The following is a 23,956-nucleotide window of genomic DNA, read 5'->3' on the forward strand; positions in this document are numbered from 1 at the left end:
ACAACTATACTATAAAAGAAACTGAGCAAATTCCCTTTAATCTTAAATCTGAACTGAAAAACAATACAAACTCATAATTTTGTTATATTAAAAAAAATAGGGCTTCCCTGGTGGCGTAGTGGTTGAGAGTCCGCCTGCTGATGCAGGGGACACGGGTTTGGCCCCGGTCCGGCAAGATCCCACATGCCACGGAGCCGCTGGGCCCGTGAGGCCATGGCCGCTGAGCCTTCGCATCCAGAGCCTGTGCTCCGCAACGGGAGAGGCCACAACAGTGAGAGGCCCGCGTACCGCAAAAAAAAATAAAAAATAAAAAAACCCCAAAACAACATACAGCATGACCAGTAGGAATTAATACCTCTAGCTGTAGTCTCTAATACCCTTTCCTACCAAAAGAAACCAGGGCTCCCTAGAGAAATGGCCAAATCCAGTTCTAGGGCAAGAATTGTACCAAAAGAGCCTGAAATGTCCTGTCATGCTAGAAAGAAAAGATGCTACCAAATACTGTCAAAAAGGACTCCAGAGCAGTCTGAAGAGGCAAAAGGTTGGGATAATTTTCCATTGGGAAAACAACCTGCAATGGAATTGAAACACATTAAATACGTTTGAAACCAGATTCACATAATGATACTAAATAAAAAACTCAACTGATGGTGCTGGCCAAGATGGAGTAAGCCTGTTACAGTCTCTCTCACTGACTACAACTGGGAACTTTGGACACTATACAAAAAGCAACTATTCACCTGAGGACTCTAATAGCACACAGATTGATGAGGGGAAGTCAAAACTCGAATGATAATCCATATGGAGGTGAGTATACTGGGTTCCCCCCCAACTCCTTTATCTTCAGGCTTTGTCCAAAGGTAAACTGAGTCTCAAAACAGTATGGTGAGTAAAACTCCCAAGGAACATTCAGCAACGTCTGGAAACATTTTGAGTCATAAATGGGGAGAGCTACTGGTATCTAGTAGGCAGAGGCCAAGGATACTCCTAAACATCCTACAATGCACAAGACAGCCCCCAGCACAAAGAATTATCCAGTCTACAATGTCTACAGTGCCAAGGTTGAGAAACACTGGAGCAGAAGAACTGAGAAAAGGGGGCCCTGTGGGCCAACATGTTTTGAGGGAATCAGTTATTTCTCTTGATGCTTTGCCCCAAAGGCACCACCACTTCTGCAAAGCTGTATGACAAGACAGGGAAAACTGGGAGGAAACACTGACTTTCTATCCAGAGGACCAGTAAAAGAGGCCTCTGGGAGCTAGGGAATATATGTGAAATCAGAGCAAGAAGAGGCTGGAGGAGGAGATCCCCTAATTCTGAGGAAGATGAACACAACTTCTGGGCTCACCTCCCAGGCTGTATGTGCACGGAACATACCCAAAGAAGCAAAGCAAAGATACCAAGACTCTGAAGACCACGCACTGTATGATTCCATTTATATGAAATGTCAAGAATATGTAAATCTACAGAGATAGAATACATTAGTAATCGTTTGGGGCTGAAGGGTAGAAATGGGGAGTGACTGCAAATGAACAAGACGGATGTGGTCTAAAAATGGATTGTTGTCATGACTGAAGAAATTCTATATATTTACTAAATCACTGAACCGATTTAAAACAAGTGAATTTTATGGTATGTAAGTTTTATCTCAAGAAGCTATTTAAAAATTCCCATACTCAGTGAGACTAATGTTGTGAGGGTTGGTTGAAATTAGGAAATCTCTTAATAAAGGTAAGGAAAAAAATTATACAATCATTTCTATAAGATGTAGACAATACATTTGACATACTTCAATACTCACTTTATAAAAATACTAAATAAAATAGAAATGGATGGATACTTTATCATATTAAACTATATCTAGGCATCTTTAGTGGGGAAACACTATACACTTTCCCATTAAAGTCAGGAATAAGAGCAGGATGCGCACCATTATCTCCACTCTTTAAATAACACTATGTTGCAGATATTAGCCTATGCAAACAGGAGAAAGCAACTAGAGTTAGAAAGAAAATGGTAGAACTATCTCTATTTGCAGATGACAGGATGACATATTTGAAAAATTCAAAAAACTCAATGAAAAAATCTACTAAAAACAGTAAAGAGAAATTAGCAATGTAGGTTACAGAATCGAAGGTTATAATTGAGGCTATAATTGTAAATTCAATAAACTGCTTAAAAACTATTAACAGAAGAATATAATGGTGGAAAAGAAAAAGAAAAAAAACACCTTCCGACTAAAATTCCAGCTATGCAGGAAGAAGGACAGTGGTAGAGGGCAGGGGAAGGAGGTAAGATAACAGATTCTGTTCAGTTATTAATGATGACTGAGATGTATATTTTTCAGAATTTAAAACTATCAGAAGAAGAAAAGTCATACATAAAACTTTTAAATCAATCCAGTAAAACGGAAGGGGAGAAAAACAAACAAACTCCAAACCACAACAAAGTCCACAAGTTCAGGATGGTGAGAAATAGATCAAACATTTAATTAACCCCAACAAAATGAGATGGGGTTAAAAAGACAAAGATTCTTAAACTGAATTGAAAAGTGGCAGGGGCTAGAAATCAATATATACATGTTAAGATACACTTAAAAGAGTTCTGAAGGCTAAAAATAATTGGTATAACCTTCTCAGGGGACAACTGAATACTACATACCAACATTTTTAAAAGCTCTTATATCCCAAAATTTTACTTCTAAAGAAATTCATCTGAATATTACTGAACAAGTACACAAACATGTATAAAGAATACTCACTGAACCCTGTTTATACCATCAAGAAATAGAAACAACCTAATTATGCATAGTTATACCATTAATTGCTTGAATATAATGGAATAACGTGTAGCCAATACAAACAAAATTTATTCTATTGATTTGGAATGCTCTAAAGAATATACTGAATGTAAACAATGTTTCACAAAAAGTATGCCTACTTAGATCCTATTTTTACAGTGGACTACTACTCAGCCATAAAAAAGAATGAAATTATGTCATCTGCAGCAACATGGATGGACTTGCAGAACATTATATTAAGTGAAATAAATCAGAGAAAGACAAATACTGTATGATATCACTTATATGTGTAATCTAAAAAATACACAAGCTGGTGGATATAACAAAAAAGGAGCAGACTCACAGATACAGAGAACAAACAAGTGGTCACCAGTGGGGAGGGGGTGGTGGGGTGGGCAACATAAGGGGAGGGGAGTGACAGGTACAAACTTCTGGGTATAAGACAGGCTATGAGGATGCATTGTAAAACACAGGGAATATAGCCAATTATTGTTTTAATAACTGTAAATGGAGTATAAGCTTTCAAAGTTGTATTAAAAAAGAAATGTATATTCATATATTCATGTATGTTCACATATGATTTGAAAGTTTATATTGTCATACTTCAAATTAATTCATCAGGGGAATGATGTGAATTTTTTACAAGCCCATATTACTTTTATAACAACAGCAACAAAAAATGTTCATCAGAAACATGTGTCCACACAAAAACTTTTATAGGAATGTGCATATCAGCATTATTCATAATAGCCAAAAATCTGAAAACACAACATTGTAAATCAACTATACTTCAATAAAAAACAAAAAATCAATCAAAACAAAGAAAAAAAAAAAGGTGAAACAAGACAAATGTGCATCAAATGATGAACTGAAAAATGAAACCAAGTACTGATATACACTACAATATATGAACATGACAATCTTATGCTAAGAGAAAAGCCAGAAACAAACGGCCACATACTGTATATCTGCATTTACATAAAAGATCCAAAATATGGCAGGTCCATAGAAACAGAGAGTGGACTAGTACTTGCCAGGGACTAGGTGAAAGACAACTTTGCAGTGTTACCGACTGAATGTTTGTGTCCCACCAAATTCATAGTAATCCCCAAAGCGATGGTATTTTTGGAGGTATGGCCTTTGGGAGGTAATTAAGTTTAGATGAGCTCATGAAGGTGGAGGCCCATGATAAGATTACTACCCTTCTAAGAAGAAACCAGAGGACTTGCTGTCTGGTTTTCTCTCTGCCATGTAAGGACACAAAAAGAAAGCAGCTGTCTGCAAACCAGGAAGAAGGTCCTCACCAGAACTTGACCATGCTGGCACCCTATCTCAGACTTCCAGCCTCCAGAACTATGAAAAATAAATGTTTGTTGTCTAAGCCAGTCAGTTTATGGTATCTTTGTTATTTCAGCTTGAATTGAGACACGGAGTGACTGCTAACGGGCACAGGGTTTCTTTTTGGTGTGATGCAAATGTTCTGGAACTAGATAGTGGTGATGATAGTTTAACCTTATGAATATACTAAAAACCATGAAACATTTTAAAAGGATGAATTTTATAACATGTAAATTAAATCTCAGGAAAAAAAAGGTAAATAAATCTTACTTATACCTACTTTGGATTTCCTAATGGTCCTCCTGTAAACTGGGAGTTTCTGTCTAGAAATTCTTGCAAACCTTTCAGTTCTTGTAGCACTGACTCCAGCAGCTGGGAGGGAACACTACTTTCAATCTGAAAGAAAGGAAATATTTTCAAACATTTAAAAACAATGAAAAAACAGTTTCTATAAAAAACATATATGCTATATACCCATAATTGAACATGAAGTTTTAATTCTGAGGTACCCTATCTTCATAAACAGTAAAGTTATTTCTTTTATCAATTTATACTTGGTGACCAGAATAAAGAGCTAGACACCCACATCCCTCCACCCCCTGCGGCTCTGGTTTTAATGAGGTATAATTTACAGACAGTAAAATACACAAATCTTAAGTGAATACCTTGATAACTTTTTACATCTTTATATAGTCACCACCCAGATCACAATATAGGGTATTTCCAACACCCAAAAAAGTTCCCTATTGCTCCTTTTCTAGTCATTAGTCATTCTACCTCCTAGGTAACCGGCCACTTTTCTTACCTCTATCATAGAATATAGACTGGTTTTGCCTGTTCGAAATTCACAAAAATGGAATCACATACTATGCTAAGTAAATACATTTTGATTCTGAGAAACTTTAAAACTTAGAACTTTAAAAACAGAGTATCAGAGTTAAAAAGATATTTAGTATCTTTCCATTTTAAAAAGAAAAAAATGCTTAAAATAAATTGCATGCATGCTTCACATTAAAAAAAACCCCTTAATACCTGAATTTATGATAGTACAAATTTCTGTGTTTCTTAAAGCACTCTGGAAAGTACGCCAATACATGGAAATTAGTGCTAGGTTTTTGGAGTTTGGGGGCATATAAGCAAAACATTAAATTGTAATTTTGAGCAATATTAAGTATTAGGACTGATTCTATTTAGCCCTCATAACATTGTTATGAGGGAGATACATTCTCATTTTGCTGTGAGATATCAGACTCTGAAATGTTCAGAAATTTACTCATCATTAGTAAGTGACAGACCAGAGATGTAACTCAGGGGGTGAACAGTTTACTGGACGAGTACATAAACATGTATATAAAGGAATAATCATTGCATGTTGTTTATAACATCAAGAAATATGAAACAATCTACTTCTCCATTAATAACATAAACTGGCTCCACAGAGATAATGGAATACTGTTATTTATATAACACACTTACTGCAGTTATCTCTCTGTTGCCACTCTTGAATACTCTCTCCACAACTAAACTAGCATCCCAGATGTTTCTGGAACAAAAAATGTTTTAATGATTGTGCTGTAGATGAATAAAAACAATTACAATACGTAGTAAATTCCTTTCTATGTGTTTATTTAGTTTTTAAAGTGTAGCAATGACTTCATTTAACATGTTACTAAGTTATCTGAAAGGACATAAAAAGCAGGAAAATTTCCAAACCTGACAGATCTAAGTCATTTCACATAATGAAATACTGTTGAAGAAAAATCAAAGACCCTGGGTAATAAATTATAAACAAGGAAGCTTATAAAGTGAGTTCTGCACTGTTTCACATTTTTAAGCAAATGATTCATATGAAAGCATACATCTCAAATCTAAGAAAAATACACACCAGACATGATAATTAAGTGGATCTGGTAGAATGACTGAAAAATGGCTGTAATTCTTTATCCCTCCCTTCATCTATCCTCCTTACAATATGACTCTGATGCCTCCCTTATAACGAGGAGTCTATTTCCCACCTTTTGAATCTGGGCTGGCCTGGAGATGTCCCGCTGCCAAGTAAGTCAGGCAGAAGTGATAGTAGACCAATTCTGAGCCTAGGCATCCTGAGGCTCTGCAAGTTTCTACTCTCTCTCATGGAACCTTGCCACCACCAAGTCTATGACCCCTGACTAGCCTGCTAGAGGATGAGAGACCATGTGGAGAACAATCCAGCTGTCCCAGCTGAGGCCATTCTAGACCAACACACAAACATAACCCTAAACATGTGAGAGTCCAGCCAAGAGTGACAGAACTCTCTTCAACCTCAGTGCTGATTTCAAATGCATTGTGAGCCTAGCCAAGATCAGAACTGCCTAACTGACTTGCAGACACATGTCACTGGGTTATGGGGTGGTTTGTTACACTACATATTAGTATGTAGATATACTTTGAAGATATATATACATATATAAAACACAGTAACACATATAGATGGTTAGATAATGAACTATAAGTAAAATTTAGTAGGGACAAATGATGTCTCAACTTTAAAGTTAAAAATGTTCAACTATACACAATAGAACAAGGTAAGCAACAGTTAATTATCCCATGAAAAACTTACCCCATGATTCGAGAAAAGTAAATGCAAATACCATTGTGTTTCCCAGAGTACACAATCTCTGGTCCAGCCATACAACTCATACTTGTGGCCTGAGTTGCTGGATTTCCCACAGCACACACTGGAGTTGACATAGCAGGAGGATGAACACCTTGTACACATGTAAGAAAGACAAATCTTAAAATTTAACCTTAAATGTTCAGAATTCTCAATAACCCAAGTCAGTTGTCCCTAGACCCATAGGTCAAAACAATTACAAAAATACTGAAGTAAATAGTTATTTAATTTGGTTTTCCTTGATAAGAAGAGAGATTTAGACTTGGAGAGGAACTCCCAAGTTGGCTTTCAAGTGTGGGCAATGCAGGATGAAAAGGAAAGCAAGCTTGCAATCACTGCACCTTAATGCTGGGAGTAAAACAGGACTAATTATACAGTTCAGGGCTGGTAATTAAGTCCTGATATTCAAAAGGGGGGCCTTCCAGGTACACTAAGTAAAGGCATTCATGGCCAAATGCCAATACTTGCTTGGATGCCACTTCTATTAAACTACATTATTTTCAGGGGAATAGGACAAGTTAATCTTTCCCACTCTAAGCATTAAGAATAATAATTCACAATGTTAGCTCTTCAAAAAGAACAGTAGTAGCAACCTAAAACAAAGAAAAGGGGTACCTTGAGATGGTGTTCCCAAAAAGGATGGATTCAGGTATGTACTACCACTAGGAACAGGAGAACCTAAAAAGAAAGAAGAATATAAAGATTTATAAAATTATCTCCCAATTTTTTTGTATCTGATCAAAATTAGACACAGGAATTGTTTCTAAGCGTAAGAATGAGGAGTGTCACCATCCATAATATATTCAAGAATTAGGGACTCACTTCCCAGCAACTTTCTAACAATCCCCACTTTGGAAAACATTGAGGTGGGAGTTTGTTATTAAATCACTCAACTATTTCCTTTTGAATAAATAACAAATGAGTTCTGTAAATACTACTGGTTATATCTGGTTATATTTTGTTTCCCAGTATACACTAAAGATTCAATATTAATATATCATAACACTAAGAGTCAGACATCTATAGAATTATTCCCTAATAATGCAGTAGCAGTAAAGAAAATACAATGAAATTTTTAATCCATTAAAATACGCTACAGGGCTTCCCTGGTGGCGCAGTGGTTGAGAGTCCGCCTGCCGATGCGGGAGACACGGGTTCGTGCCCTGGTCCGGGAAGATCCCACATGCCGCGGAGCACCTAAGCCCGTGAGCCATGGCCGCTGGGCCTGCGCGTCCGGGGCCTGTGCTCCGCGACGGGGGAGGCCACGGCAGTGAGAGGCCCGCATACCAAAAAAAAAAAAAAAAAAAAAAAAAAAAAAAAAAAAAAAAAAAATACGCTACAAAGCTTCTAAAATTCAACTCTATTAGAAACAGTTTCATTTCAATGTTTCATACTCACCAGAGTAGACAGGAGACCCCAGGATGGGACCAACATTACTCGGAGTGGGGAGAGTGGCTGGAAATCTCATCTGTGCTTCACCACCATACCTATTTTTATGACAACAGGGGCTGAGTTTTTTCAGTGAAACTATACATCTTAAAAGCTAGAACTGTTTCAAGTCCTGCTTAGCTTCAAAATAAATGTTTTAAACACTAGAGACTTTCCTGGTGGCACAGTGGTTAAGAATCTGCCTGTCAATGCAGGGGACATGGGTTCAATCCCTGGTCCAGGAAGATCCCACACGTCGCAGAGCAACTAAGCCCATGTGCCACAACTACTGAGCCTGTGCTCCAAAGCCCGCGAGCCACAACTACTGAGCCCGAGCGCCACAACTACTGAAGCCCAAGTGCCCACAGCCCGTGCTCCGCAACAAACGAAGCCACTGCAATGAGAAGCCTGTGCACCTCAACGAAGAGTAGTCCCCTTTCGCCATAACTAGAGAAAGCCCGCGTGCAGCAACAAAGACCCGGCGCAGCCATAAATAAATAAATAAATTTATTTATTTATTTATTTATATTTTGAAAAAAACATTAGAGACTTTAAACACATTGTGTTGACAGTGAAATATACACAGATACATAATAAAATACTTATTTAGTAAATGTTGACTTCAAATTGCTAACAAGAAGAATCATAAAGGACTCTGGCAATTTCTAAAAAAGAGTCTGCAATGCATAGAATGTATTTAATAAGTATATGGTACTGTAATTTTCATACTAGATTATGGTTAGACTACTCAAAAAATTCTTTTAAACAAAATTGCATTTTAAATTTATTCTTAGCTAAATATTTTCCAAACAATACCTCTTTGAAACCAAGTTTTCTTAAAGTGACTCAATCTCTCAATGCAAATGATACACATAAAGCAGAACTGGTAGTGTTTGAGGAAGTAGAAAAGACAGATGAGATAAACTGAGGTAGAAGACTAGACAAAAGAAGTTGGAGAAGAGAATCCAGAAAAAGAGTAACAATGCGTAAATTATGCTAATCTAGTTGCTTCCAGTAGTATTATCACCTTTCCAAATTAAATTTTACTAACTTGCCTATATAGTTGCTCAACTGTTTTGCAAACCCTTAAACAACCACATTAGCCAATGCAACCATTTAAAAAAAGTGGCCAAGAACAAAAGAAAAGTGATATATACCTGAAGAAAGCCCGAGTGGCCCAAGCAGATACTTCTCGGTCACAGGCAGCAGTGGAACAAGCAAGAATAAGGCAAGTTGCACAGGCCTGGTCTTCCTGTAAAAAAAGAGTATCTTTCCTTATGTAAAACATAAACATTTCAAAAGAAGTTCTGTTTACTTCTGTATCCAGTGTTTAAACCCGTGCCTAGCACAGAGCAGGTACTTGATAAATATTTGCTGAATGAATGAAATCAGCTGGTATGAGAAAGGAGAAGTAAACACTATTGGTTTTAAAGTTTACCATAGGCGCTGTTATTAAAGGATGTTCTTTTTTTCTTTTTATCTAGATTCTACTTTAGTTTCTGGTTTAGTCCCCCCCCCCTCAACCCCCGGGTTTTTTTCTCATGGTGTTTTAACCTTTTAGAAAATAACAATAATAGCTAACATTTATTAAGTACTTGTCATGTGCCAGGCACTATTTTAAGAGTTTAGAGCATATTAATCCTCACTCCACATATTATAATTTAATACACATTTTACACATGAGGAAATGGAAGCTCAGAGAATTCAGGTAATCTACTCTGATGGTGGACCTGGTAGTTTAAATTCAGAGTGTGTACATTTAACTTTGATCTGATATTCCTGATTTTAAACTAAGCATTCCCAGTTTTACCTCATCATTTCTAGTTGTGGCTTTAAAATACTAAAGTCCCCATCATTACTGCCTCAAGTTTTTTCCTCATATCATTAAGCAAAAAAAAAAAAAAAAAAAGTTTTTAATTAAAAATGTTATCTATAAATATCTTGTCCTTTGAATAAAAATACACATTCATTATATAATCTGAACATCACACTCGTACTAGTACACTTTAATAAGAATTTATCAAAAACAGAACAAAAATTTGAGCATTTACCATAAACCCTTACAGCATATTAATACTGCTCCCAAGTACCAGTACACATACAGTGATTAAGGCAAAGAAAGGAAGATTGGTATTAATCACAGTATTTTGATCCTAACTTACATAATATCATCACAATAAAAAAAAAGGTACAAATAATTACCTGATGTAATTTAAAGAATCTTTCAATCTCTTCTCCATCTCCACCCACATTACTCACAAGTAGATGCCTCAGTTGATCTACAGGTCTAAGTTTATGAAACATAAGACTCCCCTGAGAAGTTAAAAAAGAAAGAGGACGAATAATAGATTTATCAAGCATGGCTAGTAGCAACTGACCTTGCTACCTTATTTAATAAAAGCAATGAAACAAAAAAATAACTTCAAGAATACGAAGTAAACTGGTTAAAAAGATCATTTACATTTCAATTCCTAACCTATACTAGATCTATATATCCATGCAGAAAACTTAGTAAGAGAACACTGCCCCTCCCCCCTAAAAAAAAATAAAGCAAAAGGGTGCAGGCTCTGTCAGACACAAACATGTTATAAACCTTTACCTTATGCATGGTATTAGCACATGAATAGAGTCAGATAAGTGGAACAAAACAGAAAGTTCTAATATAGGCTCAAGTAAGCGCTACAATTTAATATATGATAAAAGCTGCCCCTCAAACTAAAGGATCTAAGTTAGATTATTCATTAATCATGTTGGCACAAGTATGTCCACTTTGGAAAAAAATGAAGCTGGATCCATATTCATACCTAAAACAGGATAAATTCCAAACAGACAGGACAAAATAAAACTGTAACAGTACTAGAAGAACTGGGTGAATTATTTTATGAACTTCAGAGTGCAGATGGCTTTTTTAAAAATTTTAATAGAAATCCCCTCCCAAAACTGAATATTTCAATTACTTATAAACTTATCCCCATGGGGAAAAAAAATCTCAATAAACAAAATAAGATGGCACACCAGGAAAAATGTTTGAGACTAAATCACAAAAAGTTAGTTTCCTTGACATATAAAGAGCCTCTATAAATAAAAAAGAAAAAGACAACTTAATAGAAAAGTAGATATAGAATAGGAAGAGATAATTCACAGAAAAATAAACACTAGAACAGTCAATCTCACTCTTAATAAGATGGCATATTGTACTTGCACAGGATGTAAGGAAACAAGCACTCAACATTCACTGATAGTGAATGTATGTATATATACAGGGAAACTGGCAACACCTATCAAATTGATAAATACACATACTTTTCGATCCAGTAGATGTACTTCTACAGTTTTATTCACACACAGGGAAAACGATATATGCACAAGGTTGCAGCATTATTATTATTATTATTTTTTTAACATGCAAATAGAAGTATATTTTCAAACGCCAAAAGAGCAACTTGGAAAATAAAATGAAAAACTTTCCCAAATTTGGTATGTACCCTTCTTGACTCTCTGTGCCCATACCACATAGGTTTTTTATTTTTTTAAACATCTTTATTGGAGTATAACTGCTTTACAATGGTGTGTTAGTTTCTGCTTTATAACAAAGTGAATCAGTTATACATATACATATGCTCCCATATCTCTTCCCTCTTGCATCTCCCTCCCTCCCACCCCTCTAGGTGGTCACAAAGCACTGAGCTGATCTCCCTGTGCTATGTGGCTACTTCCCACTAGCTATCTATTTTACATTTGGTAGTATATATATGTCCATGCCACTCTCTCACTTTGTCACAGCTTACCCTTCCCCCTCCCCATATCCTCAAGTCCATGCTCTAGTAGGTCTGTGTCTTTATTCCCATCTTACCCCTAGGTTCTTCATGACCCCCCCTTTTTTTCCCTCAGATTCCATATACATGTGTTAGCATGCGGTATTTGTTTTATCTTTCTGACTTACTTCACTCTGTATGACAGACTCTAGGTCCATCCACCTCATTACAAATAACTCAATTTCGTTTCTATTTATGGCTGAATAATATTCCATTGTATATATATGCCACATCTTCTTTATCCATTCATCTGTTGATGGACACTTAGGTTGCTTCCATGTTTGGGCTATTGTAAACAGAGCTGCAGTGAACATTTTGGTACATGACTCTTTCTGAATTATGGTTTTCTCAGGGTATATGCCCAGTAGTGGGATTGCTGGGTCGTATGGTAGTTCTATTTGTAGTTTTTTAAGGAACCTCCATACTGTTCTCCATAGTGGCTGTAACAATTTACATTCCCACCAGCAGTGCAAGAGTGTTCCCTTTTCTCCACACCCTCTCCAGCATTTATTGTTTCTAGATATTTTATGATGGCCATTCTGACTGGTGTGAGATGATACCTCATTGTAGTTTTGATTTGCATTTCTCTAATGATTAGTGATGTTGAGCATCCTTTCATGTGTTTGTTGGCAATCTGTATATCTTCTTTGGAGAAATGTCTATTTAGGTCTTCTGCCCATTTTTGGATTGGGTTGTTTGTTTTTTTGTTATCGAGTTGCATGAGCTGCTTGTAAATTCTGGAGATTGATCTATTAATAGGGGCCTAGTTAAATATGGTACATCCATATAAAGGAATGCCTTTCAAATATAAAATAGAATGAGAAAGCTCTTTATATATTAATATGCAAAGATATCTAAAATGTATCTTTGAAACATAAAAAGCAAAGTATAAAACAGTGCATACAATATGCTATTGTTTGTTTATAAACATACTTGTATTGTTTATATATTGATATCATAATATATCTCTGGAAAGATATAGATTCTGATGACATGGGTGTTTGTAGGGAGGGGACCCAAACCAGAAGGGAGATTTTATTGTGTATACCCCTCTGCTTACCAGTGGAATTTTGTCAATGCATTGCTACTCAAAAAATAAATATTAAAAAATTGTTTTTTTAACAAGTGAGGACTACATGATAAGAAATAAACATAGCTTGTTTTAGTAATTTTATGCCAAATACTGTTGATAGGAATACTACTTTAGAAAAAGTATAATATCAATACTTTATAAACAGCAAGTTCTTGGGACTTCCTTGGTGGCGCAGTGGTTAATAATCCGCCTGCCAATGCAGGGGACATAGATTTGAGCCTTGGTCCAGGAAGATCCCACATGCCCCGGAGCAACTACTGAGCCTGTGCTCTAGAGCTCTAGAGCCTGCGAGCCACAACTACTGAGCCTGCATGCCACAACTACTGAAGCCTGTGTGCCTAGAGCCCATGCTCCACAACAAAGAGAAGCCACCGCAATGAGAAGCCTGTGCACTGCAACGAAGAGTAGCCCCCCCTTGGCACAGCTAGAGAAGGCCCACATTTTTGGTATTTATAAACTATTCCTTAAGAATATTTTAAGAATAAACATTCTTAAGTACTTAGGTAAATGACTTTATTAAGCAACTACTGCAGAATACTTTGACCAAAATGTTAAATATGGCTTCTCTTCTTTTTCTCTCCACCTTAACAGATGACGTACATACCTGTGCTGAGAGGAGAACAAACTTCTTTGGAGGCAACATGTGCTGCTGTACAACAACGGGTGAGTCAGTTATGGGAATATGATCCTTATTTAAGGGTGTGATTATCTTATCTACTTTGAACTCATCTATTGCAGAAAGAGCCCAGGAATGACCATCAACACGAGTAGTCATCTATGTAGAAGAAATAAACGTTTTTTACATATTATTAAAGTTACATGAGGCAAAACCTTCTAAAAAGAAAAAAAACACAATCTTTAAATAATGTAGGGTTTAACAGATTAATAATAATACATTAGCACGAATATTCTCAAAAGTCTGTATTTAATTTTCTAATGTCTATTCTTTTAATCAGGCATCTTCTATGATAGTAAATGTTTTCATACCAGGAGACAAAGGCAAAATTTTCTTAGGATAAACTATAAATAGTATTTACGAAACTTACAATTTTTTCAATAACTGGAGACTATACCTTCTACCCTCTTTCCAGGGTAAATTGATCTACACTGGTAGGTTCAGTGCTTAAATCTGCTGACATACAGTTTCTGTTTTCTTCTGAAGTTATATCTGCTTTCTAAACTAAGATACTCTCTAAAAAAAGTGTCTAGTCTTTTAAAATACTTTATTATAAAAAATTTTAAACATTAATAAAATGTTGAAAGTACAATAAATGTCCATATGCCTGATACTTAGATTCAACAATTGATAGCATTTTGCCCTATTTGCTTTCTTCTTTCTATACTTTTTCATTTATTCAACAATTTGAAAGTTGTGAATATCATGTCACCACTAAATACTTTTGCATGCACCTCTTAAAAATAAGGATGTTTTCTAACATAACCACTATACTACTATCCTAACATGTAAGAATATTAACATTTCTCTAATACAATCTAATGCCCAGTCAATACAGAATTTTTCCATTGACCTAATGTCTTTTATAGCTGTTTTTGGGAGACCAGAATTTGATTAAAGTTCATGAGATATATATATATATATATATATATATATATATATATATATATATATATATATACATACACACACATATTGAAAGTCCACATTTGTTTGAGAACTCAAGTATTACAGAGATGAAGTGATATGATGTATAGTATCTACTTTAAAAGTAAAAATGATAGCTAGCGTTTATTGATTTATCGAGTGCTTCCTGTGTGCCAGGTAGTGTACCGAGCACCTCACACACATGAACTCATTTAATCCCACAACCACCCCACAGAGGTAGGTACTATTAAAACTGCTATAGATTAGGAAATTGAGGACCAGAGACAGGTTAGTCCTTTGAGTCACTGCTTTGAGGAAATAGAGCCAGATTTCAAACCTGCACCCCCTAACACTGTGCTCCCATCAAGACAGGGTTTATATCTTCCTGAGTTCTGAATCCTTACAGTCTGTCACATAATGAGGCACACAGTATGTGCTCAGTAACGTTCAAAGCATAAAGAATTTGAGAAAGGTGCTCCTTGCCTCCATACCTACCTCCTGACTCTACCCCAGCTGCTTAGGCCACATCGGGAACTTGGAAGAGCCCATTCAAACCATGCCCCCATTCCCAGGAATTGGTTCTTCCTCCTGCCATCTACACACACCTTTTCCCACTCCCCCTAACCTTTTCCCACTCCTCCTAACTCCCCTTCTGAAAATAACTAGAAGCAGCTAGTGACACTAGAACCAAAATGCCTTTAAAGAGATGGCTCCAGGGCTTCCCTGGTGGCGCAGTGGTTGAGAATCCGCCTGCCGATGCAGGAGACACGGGTTCGTGCCCTGGTCCGGGAAGATCCCACATGCCCACATGCTGCGGAGCGACTAAGCCCGTGAGCCATGGCCGCTGGGCCTGTGCGTCCGGAGCCTGTGTTCCGCAACGGGAGAGGCCACAACAGTGAGAGGCCCGCATACCGCAAAAAAAAAAAAAAAAAAAAAAAAAAAGAGATGGCTCCAAAGAGAGTCTCAGACATTCACACCCTAGTGGGGGTTGGTCTATCTCGTTTGATCAGCAGCCTCTGGGGGCAGGTAACATGAGCTATGCTAGGGCATCTAGGAGGACAGATGGGAGTGGAGTAGGGGATAGCAAGGGGAGTGAGTAGAGATGGCCTCTTCTCAGCATCTCCTGGGCTGGGGGCTTGGGTGGGTGGCCTAAGTGTGGGATTGGGCCAGGATAGGCTGGGGCCGCACCTCTCACCCAGGACCTCTCCACTGACTTCATGGTATACGTGATATTTACTTTTAAAACACAATCATGTGTTTGTGTGTATACATTTATATATGTGGGGAAGAGATATGAAACAAGATGGAGAAATGGGTAATTTCTTAATGTAGGGTTCAGATTACCATTCTATTTTTTGCATATATTTGAAATTTTCTATAATTAAAAGAAAAAACATTAAATATTAAGGCAGAACTACAAATTAAAGAGATCATAAGAATAAAATTTTAAGTCATAACTATAATGGATGGCCTCATAATGACTAAAAATATAATATATTTAAGTGGGACAAAGATCATTTCAGAAAAGATATAGGCATTTTCAGGTACATTATAAAGAACATTCTAAAAGGGTTCCAATGTTTTTGTTAGAGGTTTTTTTAACGAGTACCATAATGACTTCTAATCTCACAGAGGAAAAGCAAAAAATTAACAGTATATACTTCTTTTCAGTATGACTGCTAATCATATAAGATTAGAAGCAAACAGTAATAAATCAGAAGATAAAGTTTCTCATAATTTTATTCTTCACTTAAAATTATGTAAAAAATTCTTTATAATCTCTCAGGATAACTTACCTGGGTTTCCATCATTGGCTTTTGGAAAGGAAATGTATCATGGTTGACACACCACAAAATGTCATTATCTTCATTTTCTGAGGCTGCCATCAGTAGAATACCTAAAAGTTTAATATGTAAAATCTTATATGATGTCAAATAATATATATCCTCAATAACCATAATTATTATGATTTTTAGTGACATTAATAATTAGTGACATTAATACAGATACATAAATATACAGCATTAATCTTTATAAATAAACAAGTGGCAAAATAAACAAAAATAAATCCCCTAAAAGGATATATAATTAGTGCCAGGGTAGCATTATTAAGTGTTCTAGACCTTATACTGCACTTCTTTCACATAAACACAACTTTTTTATCCCACATTTTAACATTTCTAAAGTTACCATATGATCCAGCATTCCATTCTTAGGTATATAGCCAAAAGAAATGAAAATGTGTCCACTCAAAAACTTGTACATAAATGTTTATAACAACATCATTCATAATAGCCAAAAAATAGAAACAACCCAAATGCCCACCGAATGATGAATAGGTAATTATAATGTGGTACACTCACACAATGAAATATTATTCAGAAAAAAAAAAAAAAAAAAAAAAAGAACCTGCTACAATAGATAAACCTTGAAAGCATTATGCTAAGTGAAAGAAGCCAGTCCTGTATTTTCCAACTCCATTTAAATGAAATGTCCAAAAGAGGCAAATCCATAGAAACAGAAAGTAGACTAGTGATTTCCCAGGGCTGGGAGAAGGGGGAAATAGGGCATGACAGCTAATGGGTACAGGGTTTCTTTCTGCAGTGATGAAAATGTTCCAAAATTAGATAGTAGTGATGGTTGTACAACTCCGTGAATAAGCTAAACACTAATAGATTGTACATTTTAAAAGGTATGTAAATTATGTCTCAATTAAAGCTGTTATTAAAAATGCTATGAAGGTACATGATACAATGTACTTGAAAAAATTCTATTTGTAAAGGAAAGTTTAATTTGGGTGTTGAAAAATAAAATATTAGAAGACACAGTAGAATAAGCAGAGAAAGGCTTTAAAATGATTAGAAAATAAAAACAAATTGTTTTACAAATGCTTTCTCATATTGGGGAAAACCACATACAGATTTTTCAAGTTTTGATGTTTAACTCAAATCTCATTTTTAAACTTAATTATGAATCCAAAAGAGTTTGTTATTATAATTTCATATTTTGACAGGCAAAACTCTCCATATCCATAAAGACACCGACAAAGCAGGCATGGTATCAGAAAAGTCATTTTAAGTTTATAACAGTTTATAACTGTTCATAACAGTTTATAACACTGATTTTGACCAGTGAGTTCATGTACAAGGCTAATAAAACAATTTTAAAAGTACTTAGATATTTTAAAAAACTATATTTTTAATATATATGCCAATGAAAAAACTGAAATATAAGCTAATATAAAAAAAGAGTTCCTGGATTAAAAAAACCCAAAACATCCTGAACTTCATTGGAAATCTGTCATTTTCAAATGCCTCAAAATGCATTCTAATTTTAATAATTTTAAGAATCTAATATTAAATCTGATAGTATTTCAGAATTTACCTTTACTATAAAGAGCTTTATGTACTTTTGAAGGTTTTTCCACCGTTGAAGATGCTGAGAATCCAGGAGGTAAGCGAATGTGGACCAGTGTCAATGTATTAGGGCGTGCCCATGGCTGTCTGAACGGACAAGTGCTGAAATATAGTCTTACACCTGATGATGGGGTAAAATTATCTATCATTAACAGGAAATAAAAGACATGAGGTACATGTGTTGTTGAAACAATTCCACAGAAAAACATAGAACTCTGTTAAAGCCATATATCACTTTCCTGACTGATCTTAAATCACCATGCGTACTACCAGCTGAAGTGGTTCTAAGACATCACTTGGAATTGAGAGGTAAATTAACACATTTCAGTAGAAAGAACCTACAAGTATAAGACAAGGGAGCCTGTGTTCCAGTTCAGGCTCTGTCACTAAATGTTAGCCACTTTACCTTTCAGGCCTGGTTTTACATCTATAAAATGAGGAGACAGAGTGAGTGGAATCTTCTGATTTTTCAAAAGCCTTAATTTTATGAATTATTAATATGGCTTATAATTGATACAGAAGTAAAAACATATTTTCAGTCATAAATTTCCAAACCTGAAGATTATAAAAAGTTATCACAGTAATAGTACACATATAAATAAAACAACATACCTGCATGTGTGACAGCCAATAACTGACAGTCCAGTGATTCGGAGTTTTCAATCACCGCTATTTGAACAATTGGTTTAAAAACAGAACGATCTATGGTCCTAGAAGAAAGAAAAACTAAAGTTTATTTTAAAAATATATCTATTCAATTACAAGGAATATATTCCACCAGGATTTTTACATGTTTAAACATGCTAAAATAGTTTAAGGCTATTTTTTAGGAAAGTAGTGTAAAAGCAGCAAGAACTGGCAAAAACTCTTGAATGTGTGTTCTTTACATTAATATTGTTAGGGCTTCCCTGGTGGCGCAGTGGCTGAGAGTCCGCCTACCAATGCAGGGAATGCGGGTTCGTGCCCCGGTCCGGGAAGATCCCACATGCCGCGGAGCAGCTGGGCCCATGAGCCATGGCCGCTGAGCCTGCGCGTCCGGAGCCTGTGCTCCGCAACGGGAGAGGCCACAGCAGTGAGAGGCCCGCGTACCACAAAAACATTAATATTGTTAAGAGTAATCTTTTTTCAAAGACCATAAAAGAAGGCTAAATCCATTGAGTAAATGGTTAATGGGGAATAAGGTGTTCTTAGAGCATCAAAATATCATTGAGAAGATTATCACTAATTAAAAAGGGGGAAAAGTTCACATAATATATGTGATATTGGCTAAAAACAATATTATCCTGGGACTTCCCTGGTGGTGCCATGGATAAGACTCTGTGCTCCCAAAGCTGGGGGCCTGGATTTGATCCCTGGTCAGGGAACTAGATCCCACACGCATGCTGCAACTATGAGTTCTCATGCCACAACTAAGGAGCCCTGGAGCCACAACTAAGACCTGGCAAAACCAAATAAATAAATAAGTAAATAAATAAACAAAAACCAATGTTACCCTGAATCTATAGATAAGGAAAAAAAAATTCAGAAAATGGGATATTCTACAAATAACTCTCCTGCCCCTCCCCACTAAATGTCAACATTAAAAAAAGGCAGTAAGAGGTCCGTTTTATATTAAAGAGACTAATGACCAATGTAGCTCATGTGCTCTGGCTGAATGTGGAGAAAAATGTAAAGAAAAACAGCTATGAAAGATTTGGGAGTACTTTTAATATGGACTATATAATTAGGATAACATTATAAAATTATTAATTTTTTAGGTGTGGTAATGATAATGTAGTATATGAGCTTAAGAAATGGAAGCTGAAGGATTTAAGGGTGAAAGTCGTGTCTGCAACTTACTTTCCAATAGGTCTTAAGAGTGAGCAAATAAGGCAAAATGTTAACAACTGGTGAATTTAGATAAAGGGTATATCAGATTTTATCATGCTATTCTTTTCATTTTTCTGTGGATTTGAAAAAATCTTTCCCAAAAAAATTAGGAGAAGAAAAAGGAAACTTTGTTTCAAATTGCCTGCCTTGAGAATTTTTTGGTCATTGAAGACCAAGGAAAACATGCTATCACTAGGATATCTGGTTGTAGCAGTGATCCAGGCACACAGAAAACAGAAATTGAAAATCTGAGGTCTTTGTTAGGTGAAGAGAATTTCTGCAGCTAAGTCACTTGTGAAATATGAAAATAGCAGTGTATAGTGTCTGAAAACTTGGCTTTTAGGTTGGATCTCAGCACTTACTTAGGAGGTTAGACCTCAGGTAAATCATAACATCCCTTAGTTTCAGTTTCCTCAAGAATACAGTGAGGCTAATACAACTGTGAAATTCTGTATTTCCCGAAACGTATTTGTGTCCGTTATCAGACCAATGAAACTACCATGTAGACCTGTTAAAAGGGTGGAGTAGTTACAAAAGGGGAAACTTTGAGACTTGCAGTTTCCTAGTCATAATACCTATAATGCCTGCACAGACCACTTAGAGCATAATTTCAGACTCCAAGGAAAATCACAGGTCAAGCTGTCCTTTACACTGTAAAACCAGTCTGCCTTATGTTTCAAACCATACAACATAAGAATAAAAGGAAGCATTGCTAGCAACTGTTTCAACCATAACCTATGATGTCACCTCCTTCAACGTTTCTTATTTTCTGGAGATATTTCGAGGAGGGAATAATTTTAGTATACTGCATATAAATAATATAATAATGCTTGCAAATGAAATGCCTGAGAATAAATTACATATTACCTAGCAATGTTTCCAGCAGCAGAAACAATAGAATTCTGTGACACTGAGGCAACTCTGTTCATTCCTTGTCCATCATGGCCCAAATCATACACCTGTGAATAAAAAATCATACCCACTTAAACATGATTATAAACTGTATACACTTTATAAAATAACCTTTTAAATAAACTTTAATTAAATAAACTTTTCCTTATTAGGGATCTTTTAATTTTGGTACTTCATATAGGTATGAAAACATTCAGAGATTAACAATTTCATAAAAAGGGGGCCTTAAGAAGTGGTCCCGGTCCGGGAAGATCCCACATGCCACAGAGTGGCTGGGCCCGTGAGCCATGGCCACTGAGCCTGCGTGTCCAGAGCCTGTGCTCCGCAACGGGAGAGGCCACAACAGTGAGAGGCCTGCGTACCGCAAAAAAAAAAAAAAAAAAAAAAAAAAAAAGCGGTTTGGGTTTTTTTTTTTTTTTTCTTAAAGCACACAGTTCATAGGAAAAGCCCAAGAGTGACTAAATCTTGTTCCTTAAAAACAGGGATGTTCCTCCCCTCTTATATGGTGGTATAATATTATTACTTACCTGTATTACTCCTTTTTCCGATCGTGTATATAAAATATTTCTTGAATTATCAATTGCAATTTGAACAATAGGATCTAAAAATAAGACACAGGAAGAAAAAAAAAAGGAGGTTAACACATCAAACACAGTAGCTACTTACAAAAAATTAAAATTGCTGATTTACATTCAGGGCTTTTCTTTTGTTTTGTAGGTAAGTCTTAGGGTAGTTGCACAAGGACAAAGCCAAGAATCATTCAGGTCAGACAGCACGTGAAAAAAAGCAAACATCAAATACTGTGACTGGGTTAAGAGCATCACAAATAAGACCAAAAACAAGTTCCAAATTATTCATTCATTCAACATTTACTGAATGCTTACTATATGCTAGAAACACATAAAATAATTATACCTGGTCCATTCCTTCAAGAAACTTCCATTTTAGTTTAATAATTCATTGTGTAAAAGAAAATAATTTAAAAGTTCAGTCATATTAACATTTTTAGATATATTTATCTTACTTCACTGAAGCATTTTAAAATTACTTCACCTGCTTAAGTCTCTCAATTAAAAACTCAGATATATTCATTTTATGCTGGGAATTTCTTTCAGACCAGGCAGAACATGTATTAAATGTCTGAACGTCTAATTCTCTCACAAACACAGACACGGGTGGTTTAAGTATATATAGCTATTGTAGACACATGTTCTATGGCGCTACATTTATAGGAACTTGGGAATAAAACTCATGCTGTCTGTTTTATCATCCCTTCTTTTAAAAGGTGATATGAATATATAACAAATACTGTTTAGTAAGAAACTGTTTCAATTAAGAACGAGAATTTCTGAAGAAAATGTTAGGTCAGTGATTTGTTAAAATTGTTGTTTGCCAAATTTGTTTTCTACTCACCATCTTCTGAGAATGTGAACTGTAGTAATGAAGGAACAAGGAAAGAAAGTGCACTCTTTGAGTGGTTTATTTTCCTACACCTCTGGCTAAACCAGCCTGCTTCTGCCTTAAAAGAAAAAATGGAAAGACATAAGACTTGTAAATGTAGATACCTCCATCATAGCAACTATTATATACTCATGTTTATAAAGATTCTCAAATCTTAGTAAAATACCAATAATTGTAAAGTAAGACATACTACTCAAAAATAAGTACTGAGAAGTACTGAGTTCAGTCCTGTAATTAAAAATAGAAAATGTACTTAATGAAAATCAAATCACTGGTCTCAATGAAATCAGTTATGTCTATTCCAGCAACCTCAGTAATGCTGTTAGTGAACTCATTTTAATTATCTTAAAAACTCCTATTTGAAAGCAGTAAGGGAAATAATAAGCGTAGTTTATAAGTGTCAAACTACATAGGGTAGAGGTATTTTTACCTCTTCCCACTACTGCTAAAAGGAAATTAAAAAAATAGTAGCCACCACCATCATAATCTACAGTCTGCCCCTCAATGATCGAGTTTTACCATACTTAAATCTACAACAAAATCTTTTTTTTGTAGTTAACAAAACAAAGAGAAATTGGGTAAGGAAGAGATACACTATAACATAAAAAAGCGAACCTCAGTTCTAATCCTATCTCTGTGACTAATTAGACGTGTGCCTATGAGAATACTTGTCTTATCAGTTTCCTACTGTTTACCTTATGATAAAGGCAACAATACAGTAAGGGGGAAAAATAATGGAGCAAAGGATACAAAGACATTTCAGAGTAAACATAAATGACCAATAAATACATGAAAAGATGCTCAACCCAACTAGTAATAAAAAACAATTGTCTTCTATATGACTGGTCAAAATTAATAAGTTATAAAATACCAGGGTTAGTGAGAGTGAGGAGGGAGAGGAAAGGGATATAATCACAGATGCCTGCTAAGAGTCTAAAACTCTTAAGAGGACAAAATGAAAATAGAAAATTCAGTTTTAAATACACATATACTATAATACAACTATTAGAATTCTAAGCTTCCACACTAGAAAACTTCTACACGTGTGCACAAGGAGGCTTGCAAAAGAATACTTATCACACCATCATTTCTGAAAGGTATAATAAAAACCTAGAAGTCTATCAAGAAAGGAATTGTTCAATCATGTATCAATACATCCATTTTATGGACAATCATGCAGCAATCACAAAACATAACACATATCTATCTACCAGATACTGACAAGGAAAGACTCTCAAGGCACAGTTAAATGAAAAACTTATGGGAATTTTCCCAATTATGGGAATTCCCTGGTGGTCTATTGGTTAGGGCTCGCCACATTCACTGCCTTGGCCCAGTTTCAATCCCTGGTCAGGGAACTAAGATCCCGCAAGCCACACGGCATGGGGGAAAAAAAAAAAAAGGCAGAAAAAGGAAAAATAAGCCAATATGAAACAAAACTTAAGCAATAATACAAGTAAAAACATACATACACAGAAGTATACTATGTATTCCTATATGTGTATACACACAAATAAATACATATGTATTATCCATAGATATTTAAAGACACTTATAGGTCTTTAGAA

At 35.7% G+C, this 23,956-nt stretch overlaps 1 protein-coding gene across 2 annotated transcripts in view; it reads right to left on the minus strand.

The window, feature by feature from the left end:
* Positions 1 to 23,956, minus strand: part of NUP155 (nucleoporin 155) — a 60,521-nt gene that overhangs the window by 21,740 nt on the left and 14,825 nt on the right. For both annotated transcript variants that reach the window (XR_010840103.1, XM_059060239.2), the window contains exons 7-20: positions 22,341 to 22,446; positions 21,455 to 21,528; positions 20,883 to 20,974; positions 18,759 to 18,856; positions 18,115 to 18,267; positions 16,527 to 16,627; positions 13,732 to 13,902; positions 10,422 to 10,532; positions 9,377 to 9,471; positions 8,190 to 8,278; positions 7,407 to 7,469; positions 6,738 to 6,885; positions 5,615 to 5,681; positions 4,419 to 4,534 (exon numbers count right to left, since the gene is read on the minus strand). Coding sequence is in view for 1 of the 2 variants with exons in the window: in XM_059060239.2 (XP_058916222.1) it covers positions 4,419 to 4,534; positions 5,615 to 5,681; positions 6,738 to 6,885; positions 7,407 to 7,469; positions 8,190 to 8,278; positions 9,377 to 9,471; positions 10,422 to 10,532; positions 13,732 to 13,902; positions 16,527 to 16,627; positions 18,115 to 18,267; positions 18,759 to 18,856; positions 20,883 to 20,974; positions 21,455 to 21,528; positions 22,341 to 22,446 (1,484 nt within the window). In the remaining variant the exon portion in view is untranslated. The remainder of the gene's footprint in view (positions 1 to 4,418; positions 4,535 to 5,614; positions 5,682 to 6,737; positions 6,886 to 7,406; positions 7,470 to 8,189; positions 8,279 to 9,376; positions 9,472 to 10,421; positions 10,533 to 13,731; positions 13,903 to 16,526; positions 16,628 to 18,114; positions 18,268 to 18,758; positions 18,857 to 20,882; positions 20,975 to 21,454; positions 21,529 to 22,340; positions 22,447 to 23,956) is intronic.

The sequence above is a fragment of the Kogia breviceps genome, chromosome 4 (genome assembly GCF_026419965.1).
Source record: "Kogia breviceps isolate mKogBre1 chromosome 4, mKogBre1 haplotype 1, whole genome shotgun sequence".
Taxonomy (NCBI): Eukaryota; Metazoa; Chordata; class Mammalia; order Artiodactyla; family Physeteridae; genus Kogia; species Kogia breviceps.